This window comes from Photinus pyralis, unplaced genomic scaffold (assembly GCF_008802855.1).
Source record: "Photinus pyralis isolate 1611_PpyrPB1 unplaced genomic scaffold, Ppyr1.3 Ppyr1.4_LG5, whole genome shotgun sequence".
Taxonomy (NCBI): Eukaryota; Metazoa; Arthropoda; class Insecta; order Coleoptera; family Lampyridae; genus Photinus; species Photinus pyralis.
Genome location: NW_022170596.1, coordinates 29,937,743 through 29,950,559, shown reverse-complemented (window position 1 = coordinate 29,950,559; position 12,817 = coordinate 29,937,743). Strand labels below are relative to the sequence as shown.

General features: G+C 36.5%; 2 protein-coding genes across 2 annotated transcripts; one reads left to right on the top strand and one right to left on the bottom strand.

Moving 5' to 3' along the window:
- The first annotated feature begins 670 nt into the window (after window positions 1–670).
- LOC116171734 (origin recognition complex subunit 3) lies at window positions 671–4,352 on the top strand. The gene is made up of 10 exons (XM_031488714.1): window positions 671–799; window positions 871–1,002; window positions 1,051–1,332; window positions 1,377–1,570; window positions 1,620–1,893; window positions 1,938–2,216; window positions 2,658–2,948; window positions 2,997–3,227; window positions 3,277–3,476; window positions 4,229–4,352. The coding sequence occupies exons 1-10, from the start codon at window positions 773–775 to the stop codon at window positions 4,326–4,328; spliced, it is 2,010 nt and encodes a 669-aa protein (XP_031344574.1). The 5' UTR covers window positions 671–772; the 3' UTR covers window positions 4,329–4,352.
- Window positions 4,336–12,331, bottom strand: LOC116171735 (gustatory receptor for sugar taste 64e-like). Its single transcript, XM_031488715.1, has 8 exons — window positions 11,977–12,331; window positions 11,740–11,925; window positions 11,412–11,563; window positions 11,240–11,356; window positions 4,861–5,015; window positions 4,654–4,813; window positions 4,515–4,604; window positions 4,336–4,471 (listed from the first exon to the last, which is right to left on the bottom strand). The coding sequence occupies exons 1-8, from the start codon at window positions 12,278–12,280 to the stop codon at window positions 4,397–4,399; spliced, it is 1,239 nt and encodes a 412-aa protein (XP_031344575.1). The 5' UTR covers window positions 12,281–12,331; the 3' UTR covers window positions 4,336–4,396.
- Between the last annotated feature and the right edge of the window lie 486 nt (window positions 12,332–12,817).

The window sequence follows — 12,817 nt, the reverse complement described above, 5'->3', positions numbered from 1 at the left end:
AGCAATAATGATCATTTTTTATCTGTTTAAGTATACTGCAAATTGTGAACATCCATTTTCTCCTCAAACCACCAGAAGTAGACACTTTAGTATGCCCTTCTTAGATCATATATTGATCAATATGCACGATCTTTCTTGCAAAAAACGCACAGTTAGAGTTACTATATGTAATCTGCCTTACTGTGGAATACTCTTTAATTTTCCTAGACTCGTGTTCGGAAATATCAATCGTGTGTTGCGTTTGCACCTAAATTCGCCACTGAGTGTTGTCGCTCAAGGTCAAAAGTATCTTGCTCCCATACTACAGATGATGACAGCACAACGGGGCCAGATGTGTCTGTGGGCATCTGTCCAACCAAATCCTGAATCATGTTTCGCATTGGAGATGTAAATACATGCTTTGGTTGAGTGGCAGAGCAACAGTTGTTCTCGTTCTGTCAACATGTTGAACTTCGCCTAGTGTATACTTATTTTTGTTGATTATGTACGTTAATTTGTGAATGAAAGACATTATTATTACAGTTATATAGCTATTTTCATTATTTGTAATTGACTCCATTACGGTCACTGACGTCATATGTGAGCTATACAATTTGAAACATCTGTGTACTAAATTTATTAGTTACCCTATACATTGTTTTGTGCTGCCATCTATAAGAATTATAAGTAACACAAAATTTAAATCTTGAAAAGTTAGGTTAACCTCCAATAACATACATACTCATTAATAAAATAACTAAATACCAAATTATTAAATGTAAAAAGAAGTATAATGGATACTAATCTAACGATTTCTAAGGTAATTATCAGGAACATATCTCGCTTGGGTTAAGCTACCCACCTTTCTAAAACCGTGCCGATTGCTTCCAGGGCATCTTTGTTTATAAAACTAAGAATATAGCGGACTATAAAAGGAAAGATGGAACGGACAATGTCTTCGCAGATCAATTATGGTACCAATCCTTTAAGTCTGTATGGACAAAAGTGGAACAGAAAATCGAAGTAAGACAAAGTTTTTAATCTACCACTTTTGTGATTGCTAACTTGCAGATCTTGAACGATGAAATGTTTACGGGTCTTTTGAAGAATCTAGTGGACTCTGTAAAATCAAGCTTCAACGAGAAAGTAACAGAAGTACCGACAAAAACCCTGCTTACAGGTATAAACATGCCCGATCACGTCGCTTTGTTCTCGACTTTGTGTAAGGAGATAAAAAAATCGGTTACTCCTCACATTGCCGTTCTGCACACGGAACATTGTAGCACCTTGAAAAACCTGGTTGAGAGTGCCGTCGATCAATTTGTTAACAAGGTTCACAGCTACGAGAGTGATGTAAGTATTGACTTACTGAATGCGGAGATTGACAAGTGTCGTAGGGGGACGAGTTAAAATCAAAAATCCGCAAGACCTATTGCACCTTTGCCTTTTTACAAGCGTGGTACGAGTCGTTACATGGATCTACAAACTCAAAACGAAAAACGCGCAGTGTTGCTCAGCCTTTAGTGATTATTATTCCAGATTTCGAGAATTTTAATGAGAAAAGCTTGCAGGATTTTATACTGATAATAAGGTAGATGAATTTTTGCCCCAAACCAAGTTGTAGCTATCGACTTTTGCAGTTCCTACTTAAATGTATTGCCAATTATTTTAATATTTGGAATAGCAACTTCGGTTAATGCCATTCATAGGTCACTGCCGTTTCATGTGTCATCGAAAATTAACATTCAAGTATTTAATACACAGCCATCACATTTGTATTTGAATCGGATTATTGAAAGTGTGCTGCTAACTGAGGACTGCCCCTTTCACATCGGTGGAAAGGTTTTTCAATGCTTTACGGATATTTTTCTTTACTATGACCTTTCCGTGCAGAGATTTATAAAAAATTTCAAGGTAAGTAGTCATTCTTATGCTGCGTTTCATTGATCATTTCCTAGTATGCTATGCTGGAACACTACTCGGCCCATTCGATTATGGCACTATGCACATTTTCACATAAAGTAAATAGAGTGGTCGAGCAATTGAGTGACGATGATTTGGCAGCAGTTAAAAGCCTACAATCCGTTAGGGACCATATCGAAGGTTCTGACAATTTTGAGGAGACACTTATACAAGGAGTTCAGCATTTTTATTCATATTTAAGCATGTTTCATTTATATTTGAAATGCCTACATTCGCTAGTTCACAGTTTACCCAACTGCCCGCTTGGGAAACAGGTTAGTTATTGGGTCTACAGTCCCACCCATGCAAGGTAGAATTGTAATGCTGACATAAGTTCATTTGAGCTACTCGAGATCGATTATTTGCGTTAAATGTTGTTTGTCGCCCCGTTGTCTGGGTTTGGTTTTGAATTATACGCTGGAAATAGGTCGTGTTAAGTTACTTTTGCAAGTCTGTAAATTAAGCACAGCTTAATAAGAAAAAGCCGACATGGCAGAATCCGTCAGTCGCCCTGAAAGCTGCATCAGGGTGGAAAGTAGCACAAATTAAACCTAAGGGCAGCAGAAACGTTGCAACATTTTATTAAAAAGCGTCGATGACATTTCTCTAGCAATCATTTCCACTGTGAAGGAAAACCATATACTCTTTGAATGCGTGGGACTAAAAGAAGACCTCCACTGGATTCACTTGGCATAACTTTTTATACAACTGTGTAGGTACGCGAATTATATTCCACAGCAACTTCGGGAGAGATCACTCAAAGTGAGGGTTACATAGAAGCATTTAAGTTACTCGGATTTCACTCCAAACAGGAACTGACCGAGAAAGTATCAGGCATGTGTCTTATTTTAGAAGATCATGACGGCGACGAAATTCAAGACGTTCTGGCGCAATTACAGGAACATTTGGTAAAGTTGGAGGACGCAACAACGGAGGTTGCAGAGGAGCCGAAGCTGGGAGGTGAATTAATGCTGTCGGAGAAAATGAATCGGTTGCAGCTTAAGCAGGTAGTCTCATTTTTCCCGCGCAAAGCGTCTAACAAATTTGTCTAGTAGAAGCTGCGCGAACTGACTAGGGCACCTAAACAGTTGAGTAACTACGATAAGGCGCGAGCGGCACTGATTCAGTATCTACAGGACGTGTTCGACAAGTACTTAAGACATCCCAGTTCTGTGCCGTTTTACGAATTATTTTTTTTTAATAATCTGTCAATTAGACAGGTCCTCCTGGGTTCTCATCGATCTGCAATTCACACCGCTCTAAATAATCCATCTTATTACTTTCATGTAGCTCACCTTTTTACTGGTGCACAATTATCTAACTGCTTTCTTGCAGTGTGACTGTTGCAAGTTGACCGATGATGGAAGAATTTCAGCAAGTATGCCGGATATAAGTATTTTGTATAAGTTACATTTGGAGTATGGGAAATTAATTAATTTATATGATTGGCTGCAGGCGTTTGTGACGATCGTCGATCCATACATTGACAGTGGTGAAGAGGATGCCGAGAATAGGCCTGTTAGTCCGGAGGTTCAGTATCCTTTTGTAAATTGTAGACCTGACTACCAGATCTTTGACCACCTCACTTCTTCTTGGCGTGTATTATGACACCAGACTTAACTTTTGGAGAATTTCTTAGATACTTCCGTCTGGCAGTCTAGAAATCAGCTCTCCATTTTTCTGAAGATATTCATATATGGCTTCCATCCATTGATAAATGGTTAGAACTGGTATTCTTACAGTTTAACTTTCTTATTTAGTGTGGTGGAGGTACTTAAGTTTATGAACCTTGTACTCCACCAAGTACCATGAATTGATTGCAGACATTGATCAATTACAAATGGGGTTTTCTCTAAACAAGAAATAAAATTTCACTATCCAACCAAATTAATTGGAGAAGAACGTATTCTTAATTTGATTACATTGATAACGATTATGTAATTTGTTGTATAAATAACAGTTTGTTGTTCAAATACTAATAAATGGCGTCGGGACATGATGACCCCACCGCCCATCACTTTGGTGATGCAATCAGTCAAAGGGCACAGCATCTTATGTGCCATTGGAAGGTAGTGTTCAATCAATATGACTGTGACTTACCTGTGAGCTAGCCAGTTTGATTTTTGCTGCTGCAGCTTGTTGCAAAAAACTCAATTAAACATTATTATACAACAATCGAAGAGCTTTATTTAGTACCATTACAAAAAACCCAGTGGATTAAATAACCATTATTCTAAAATATTAGGCATGTTTACCATTGTGTGTAATTTTCCTTAACATTGTTTAGTGCACGTTTTATACAGGGCGTTGCTGATTTGGAGTTTTTGGGATTTATAAAAAGTTATAAGAGAAAGACTCACGTTGTAAGACTGACATGGGGTGGTTAATTTTCAATAAACGTCACAGTAATATTTGTTTCTATTTCTTTTGTTAGTACCATTGATCCTACCAAATTCTACTGTACATTCGTCGCAAAGGTTGCTTGAAATTGCACAAATATCAACTGTAGTGTTACAACCACATTCAGAGCCTGAAAACTTTCCATATTTACCAGTCATTTTCCTTGATCTCACCTGTAAAATCACCGATCTCGTGACCTTAAAGAAACCTGCACCTGATACTCCATTGTCGTTATTAGCCATTTGGACTAGTAACCGCTCCACCTAAAATTAAAATACGCGACGTGTAAAGCGGCCTCCATTAAGTACGTACCTCGTGATTAACGTGTTTAAGCTGTAAAGTTGTCAGTTTCGGAATCAGATCTACACTCTCTTCGTAAACCCACGCCCCGTACAGACTTACTAAAGAAAAATGGATGAATATGAAAATGACGTTAAACCAGACAAAAATCGCTTCAAATGTACTTCTTACACTGCAATAGGTCGGCTAAAGTTATATTTACTATACCTAATGACTTACCTCATACTTTGAAAAATCGAAATTGAGAAGAAATAGACATTTGCGCTGTACGATAGAAGGATCAAACTTGAAAATGTTTCATTAAACTTCTTGCATAGAATTGACAGTTTTGTGTAGTGCTTTCGTGTTCGTCTCCATTGGGTTTCTGTTATACACTAAAATAATTCATAATAATTATTTATGTGTAAAACTTTCCATCTTCAAAAGAAGTAATTATATATGATGTATTCATCTTTTTGTTGTAAAAGGATACAGTTAACCGTTGTGTAACATCTAGTCTAGGCGATAGAGACTGTAAAATTGGCAAACTGGACATTTTGAGGTGGAAAAGAAAAAAATGTTGGAATATGTTCAGTTAGGTGTCAAAAACAACATATTAAAAATCCCACCCTCCAGACCCTGTGCTAAAGGCTCCAGCCACCCCACTATCCCCCAAAAACCGTGTTTTCGCTCTTTTTGGCTGATATCTCGCGATCTATAAGGTATATGAAATATTTTTAGCTGAAAATATTTCTCGGGAAATTTCATACAAGGTAGATACTCAGAAGTTAGCCTAGGTGTACCTCTTAGCGTACGAAATTCATAAAAGCGGCGAAAATCATCAATTTTCGTGGCTTTTTGCAAATATATCGCGACCTTTAGGGCTAGATGAAATATTTTTAGCTGAAAATGCTCCTCGTGAAATTTTTTACAAGGTAGATACTCAGAAGTTAGCCTAGGTGGACCTCTTAGCCTAGAAAATTCATAAAAGGAGGCGAAAATCATCATTTTCGTGTTTTTTTTGCGGTTTTTTGCAAAAATATCGCGACCGTCAGGGCTAGATGAAATATGTTTAGCTGAAAATGCTCTTCTTGAAATTTCATACGAGGTAGATAACTGAAGAGTTGGCGTAAAGTCACCTTTCACCTTCAACTTTCATGCGTGAGAAAATATTCATCAAACATCATAGTATTTCTATGTACCATTTATTCACGTAAAAACAGTATTTTTCATATTAAAATATTCACACACTCATTTATACCTCAACGTAATCATTATCCTTATACTTATCCAAATCAATTCGTACTTTTTCGATCAGACTTCTTAATCAAAAGTTATAGACTAGAAACCAATTTGAAAAAAAATTCAAAGGGCTGTAACTTTTGAACTACGTAGTAGCCCAATCTTGGAACTGTTTGAAATTATGGATTCTACAGGCTACATTCTATAAGAAAATTTTTTTCCGAGACGATCTGAGACAATTTTTTTTGGGGCTCAAAAAAAGGCAGTGTATAACCTTCCTTTTTTACCAAAAATCGACTACACCAAAATTTCTCGGGAAAACAATTTTTCTTATTAATTTGGGTGCGTAGAATCCAAATCAATTCGTACTTTTTCGATCAGACTTCTCAATCAAAAGTTATAGACTAGAAAACAATTTCGAAAAAAAATTCAAAGGGCTGTAACTTTTGAACTAGTAGCCCAATCTTGGAACTGTTTGAAATTAAGGATTCTACAGGCCACATTCTATAAGAAAATTTTTTTCCGGGTCGATCTGAGACAATTTTTTTTTCGGGGCTCAAAAAAAGGCAGTGTATAACCTTCCTTTTTACCAAAAATTGACTACACCAAAATTTCTCGGGAAAACACTTTTTCTTATTAATTTGGGTGCGTAGAATCCAAATCAATTCGTACGTTTTCGATCAGACTTCTCAATCAAAAGTTATAGACTAGATGCAGATTCCACTTCTTCAGGCTCTTCGACGTCCTCTAGTGGTAGTGGGTCGTCTGAGATTACCGACTCGTAGTTCTCGTCTTCCGCGTTACCTGATGCATGGGTACCCTGAAGAGACGACGTCGCATTTAGGCACGATGCTCCATGACACTGGACGCAGAGTTCATTACACTTCAGACCTACAACAAGAAGCATTATGTCAAAAAAATGTTTATAATTATGTATACGATTATAATATTCTCTCGTGTGTCCTAGGTGTCTGGTAGAGAAGGTTTACCTGATTTCCTGCAACTGCACTTTCAGAAAATCAGGTAAACCTTCTCTACCCGACACTTAGGAGTTAGGACACACGAGAGAATATTATATTCGTATACTTAATTATAAATTTTTTTTGACATAGGTAATACTTTTTGTTGTAGGTCTGAAGAACGAATTCTGCGTCCAGTGTCATGGAACATCGTGCCTAAATGCGACGTCGTCGTTTCAGGGTGCCCATGCAGGTAAAGCGGAAGGCGAGGAGAACTACGAGTCGGTAATTTCAGACGACCCACTAGCACTAGAGGACGTCGAAGAACCTGAAGAAGTGGAATCTGCAGAGGATAATGATTACGTTGAGGTATAAAGGAATGTGTGAATATTTTAATATGAAAATGCTGGTTTTATGACTAGCACACAAGTGGCTTGAATCATTTCTCAAAAATCGTAAACAGAAAGTGGTAATAGATTATTGTAACAACGGAGTTCGTGAATCGTATTCATCACAAGAGGCAGTTGTTGATATAGGTGTACTGCAAGGATCCGTGCTAGGGCCAGTTCTATTCCTTTTCTATATGAACGATATCCACCTTCACCTGGACGAAGAGGCACATTGCATTCTGTACGCAGATGACACATCCTTATTAATTTCTGACGAATGGGATAAATCTTTAGAAAACATATGTAACAAAAATTTATCTCAGCTATATGATTGGTTTTCATCTAATTCGCTCACTCTAAGTGAGAAGAAGAGTAATTTTATCAGGTTCCGTCACCTCCAATCTAATGTACAAAACATAACTTTAACTTTTAATCAATATAAATTACAGGAAGCGACCAGCACAAAATTTCTAGGTTTACATATAGATGCACATTTGAATTGGCAAGTACATTGTACTAATATAGTCAATAAGTTAAATAGAACTAATTATTTATTTAGAAACTTACGTACTATATTTACACTACCACAATTAATTCCGATCTACCACGCATCAGTAGCTTCTATCATTCGTTACGGAATTTGTTTATGGGGACCATCCCCTTATTCTCGTTGCGTCTTTCTCTCTCAAAAGAGAATTATCTGTCAATATATTTATGTCAACTCTAACAAGATGGTTAAAAGTAAGGATATACCTACATCAATACAATATCCGAGGTAATGATAATCTTCGACCACATTTCACTAAGACAAAAATTGGAATCAATTCACCCTCCAATCTGGGAATTAAGATCTATAACCATTTACCTTACATAATACGTAACTGTAGGCAATTATCAATCTTTAAAGAAAAATTATATTTGTTTCTAGTTGACAAATGTCACTATGATATAAGTGAATATTTTACCGTTTAATGTAACTTGTTTGTCGCTATTTAATGTGTAATTTGTTTTTTACCTATATAATACTTAATATGTATGTACCTACTCGTAATTTAAATATTTGTTGACAATTTCCACACAAACTATAGTTTGTCTATGGAATAAAATATTATTATTAACACATGAAAGTTGAAGGTGAAAGGTGACTTTACGCCAACTCTTCAGTTACCTATCTCGTATGAAATTGCACGTAGAGCATTTTCAGCTAAACATATTTCATCTAGCCCTGAAGGTCGCGATATATTTGCAAAAAACCGAAAAAAAAACACGAAAATGATGATTTTCGCCTCCTTTTATGAATTTTCTAGGCTAAGAGGTACACCTAGGCTAACTTCTGGGTATCTACCTTGTAAGAAATGTCACGAGGAGCATTTTCAGCTAAAAATATTTCATCTAGCCCTAAAGGTCGCGATATATTTGCAAAAAGCCACGAAAATTGATGATTTTCGCCTCTTTTATGAATTTCCTAGGCGAAGAGGTACACCTAGGCTAACTTCTGAGTATCTACCTTGTATAAAATTTCCCGAGAAATATTTTCAGCTAAAAATATTTCATATAGACCTCATAGATCGCGAGATATCAGCCAAAAAGAGCGAAAACACGGTTTTTGGGGGATGGTGGGGTGGCTGCAGCCTTTAGCACAGGGTCTGGGGGGTGGGATTATTAATATGTTGTTTCTGACACCTAACTGAACATATTCCACCATTTTTTCTTTTCCACCTCAAAATGTCCAGTTAGATGTCTTTATCGCCTAGACTAATCAGCTTCCTTCGGAATTCGATAAACGTAGTACCAAAAAAGTTAATATTAGTGCATAGTACCTACATTTGCGGAATTGCACATTCTTACTAGAGGAGAGTATTGTCCGTACATTGTTCTGTGGAAGGGAACATGGAATAATTGTATATTACGTAAAATTCTGGAGGGAACGTTTAAGCATATGTTTGACAATAAGTATGGGCAATCTATATCAGAGTTAACTAATTTAAATAAAATGTACACATCTGCAAACTTCCTACGGGTACTTAAGGATTGTAAGTTCAAAATACACTGTATTTCTTTATAAGAAAAATCGTTACTATGTATTGCTATCTTTAATTTAAATGCCGCATATCTAAGAAACTTGTGTTGAATGGACTCAATTCTATGGATGTACTTATCAAAGTGTGGGGACCAAACAGGAGAGCAGTACTCAATATTGCTCCTTACTATCGAGCAGTACAACGACCTTATCGTCTGTATGTGTGTAAAATGGGCCGTAGTGCGCTTCAGGAAACCAAGTTTTTGTAGAGCTTTCGAAGTTAAGTTATTAATGTGCTGATGAAATCTTAGGGCCGGGTCAAGAGTAACACCAAGGTCAACAATTGTTGAAACAGAACACAAAGAGACATTACCTATCATATAATTGAACAGATAGGGCCTAGAGATTCGATGAAAACGCATCACACAGCATTTAGAAAAGTTGAGGCACATATCATTGTTGTGGCACCACTGTAGGACTTCATTTAGAGAAGATTGGAGCGTTATGGCATCTGAAGCGGACCTTACAATTGAATACAACTTAAGGTCATCTGCAAATAGTAAAAATTTTGAATTTCTACAACAACTAGAAATATCATTAATAAAAATATTAAACAATAGCGGGCCTATATGTGACCCTTGCGGAATTCCTGAAGTTATTGGTATTGCGTAGGAAGTAAATTACTTTATTTTAACTATTTGCTGACGCCCTGACAAATAATTAGTAAACATGTTAACAGCGGATTTTTTATGCCATAACTTGATAATTTATTTAGTAAGAGTTGGTGATTAACTCTATCGAACGCCTTTGTAAAATCCGTGTATATTGCATCAACTTGGTGACCGTTCTCTAACGCTTTTAAAATATATTGTTGGTAAACTAGCAAGTTTGTACATGTAGATCTGCCTTTCGTAAAACCATGTTGCTCTTCAGTTATAATATTGCTAAATAAAGGGGTGATTTTATCAACTATAATATTTTCAAAGATTTTTGGAATTATATTTAAGATTGAAATTGGGCGATAGTTACGAATATTAGATTTGTCGCCTGATTTATGTATGGGTGCGACATAGCTCACTTTCCAGGTATCGGGAACGTAGCCGGTTGAAAGCGAATAATTAAAAAGTAGTGTTAGGGGAGGAGAGATAACAAATGCAGTTTCTTTAAGGAAAAGTGCTGATATGCTATCAGGACCAGGACCTGGACCTGTTGAGCAATTCAAATTGTTAATTTTATTAAACACTTCACTTAAACTAATTTTTAAGTAGGCGCAATCTACAGAATCATTCTCGTGAAATTTAGCCACGGGTACATAATTCTGTGTGTACACTGACGAAAAAAAGTTTGTGCTAATTTTGTTGTGTAAATCCACTGTTTGTAATTAAAGACTTTGGAAATGTTATGCATTAGACAATGATTCTTTATAGAAAAAGCACCTACCTCTGTATGAAATGAAGACAATCAGCCCTGTGATGTATCAGAAGGGTCAAACTTAACATGAAGGTTATCTGCGAAAAATCTATATTTTGCCTTATACCTACATCACAGGGCTGATGAATGACGATTAATTTAACGAACTTTACCAAAAGGCCTACTATCATTAAAATTAGTGTTTTGGAGATGTTTGAAGAAAAATGGTTATTGTACCAGAAAAGAAAGTGGAGTTTTCAACTGGAGTTCAAAGTTTTGAAAACGAGAGTTGACAAAAACTCTTTATTTGGAGGAGAAGTGACTTTTCATGGCCTGCCTGATTCCTGAACTAGCTGCCTCACTTCGTTCGACGACTATAAGTATTTAAAACACCCAGGCGCGCCATGAAAATTAATACTTCTCTACACAAAATTAATAATCTACTATTACTGATCATGTAGCGGAATTTCGTCAATAACCTATTGATTTATGTATTTTTTTCGCATAAATCACAATTCTGCTCATTTTACCCGATTATAGTTAGTTATAAAGTGCAAAGAAAACAGAAGCTAGAGTGAAGTACTTAATTTGATGTTCACCTCTTCTTTAGAAATGAATCTGTTTAGCTGACGAAATCTCTCTGCCAGTGTTGATGACATCAAGATAATAAGAATATTGACGAACTGCCATGCAAATGTTATTATGGCTCCTACAAACTAAAAATTAATGTTAGGTACATTCCTGTGTAATAAATCGCAGCGGGAAACGTACCTCCACATACAGAACTTTCCAAGGCGCGTATCCGAATGTGTCAAAGAACCCATCGTATACATACTCATAATACAAACGCGTAAAATTTTCTTGAGGCTGAATTTTCTTTGAAACGGTTCTTATCCATGCGTATACGTAGGTGAAATGTTCAACTATACAAGAAAAACGGCACGCGTTACAATCTCTCATTCATTTAAATGCAAAGTGCGCTGATGATGATAGTTTCGCTGTCGAAACAGGTGCAAAGAATATATTTAACTATATGCTTCATAGGGCTATAATCCTTGTTATCCAAATTGAATACAAAGAGATTGGAACCTATACTCACCCAATCCAGCTATCAGAAAAGCGATTGGCATTACAATAAATCGCAATTTAAGTGTCGGTAGTGCACCATAACACAACATATCGATCTCAACCCTTGTCCACTCCTGAAGTAGATTCGGCCATTTCTGGGCCAACCTCAGGAAAACGAGCAGGGCGACAAAAGAGCGCACATTCCATATGACAACCACTGAAACAACCGAGCTCAATTCAATTTTCGAAACCTTTCCAATTTTACTACCAAAGCTGAGAAATCCCTCACTCGTCGCGATCGAGTTAAGCAAGACCACCAACGAATACACGCCCACTGACAATATTGCGAATATTGCGTACGTAGTTTTAAACGACCGCCACTCAAATTGCAAATCTTCCGCATTTTCGCGCGTCTTACTAACGGGCAGTATGGCGAAGCACTGGGCGACGGTCAGCACGTTTTTTATTAAATACTGGAGGGTGAAGTGAAGATAATTTTCGTTGGGGGAAAATTGTGAAATGTCATGCACTTTATTTTGCATTTTGCAACCATCGAATGGAAATTGTTGCATTGCGTTTGATTATAATATATTGTAGATTTAATGATTGTATTTACTGTGAAAAAATCAATGAGCTGGAACAATGCTATGAATGTGTTATTGAAATGAAAGGAGGGGGGAAAAATTACATATGTCGAGTTTTTACATGAATATAATGTTGCTGTTAAATAGGTAATCTCTCACGTCCACCTCTTTCAAGACCTTATATAGTGCTCCTTCATTGCGTATTCAGACACATATAGAAATTGCTGTACATTATTAACAACGTTCATTAGCGTGAAAGGTTTACATTTTATCGCACAGAAAAATGTGTGCAGTTTGAAGTGCAGTATTTGGAACACTAACACATCTACCCGGCAGCTACGTAATACCATTGAATAAAAACACTATTTTATTCAATGGTAATACGTAAATGAAGTAGGTGATGTATGCGGCAAAACAAATGGCACCAGATGAGCCTTTATTAAACATGAAAACTTAAATAACAAAGATTTGTGAATTTTCATGCGATAAATGCTTGCCATTTCCTTTTAGACAGTATTCAAGATT

Bases quoted from the DNA above. Each gene is read 5' to 3' on its own strand.
- LOC116171734 (XM_031488714.1), top strand. From the start codon at position 773: ATGGATACTAATCTAACGATTTCTAAG. The intron at 800-870 runs GTAATTATCAGG...GATTGCTTCCAG, and splicing joins CTAATCTAACGATTTCTAAG to GGCATCTTTGTTTATAAAAC. The intron at 2,949-2,996 runs GTAGTCTCATTT...TTTGTCTAGTAG, and splicing joins ATCGGTTGCAGCTTAAGCAG to AAGCTGCGCGAACTGACTAG.
- LOC116171735 (XM_031488715.1), bottom strand. From the start codon at position 12,280: ATGCAACAATTTCCATTCGATGGTTGCAAAATGCAAAATAAAGTGCAT. The intron at 11,926-11,976 runs GTAGTAAAATTG...CGGTTGTTTCAG, and splicing joins TGAGGGATTTCTCAGCTTTG to TGGTTGTCATATGGAATGTG. The intron at 11,564-11,739 runs GTGAGTATAGGT...TTTCTTGTATAG, and splicing joins TTTTCTGATAGCTGGATTGG to TTGAACATTTCACCTACGTA.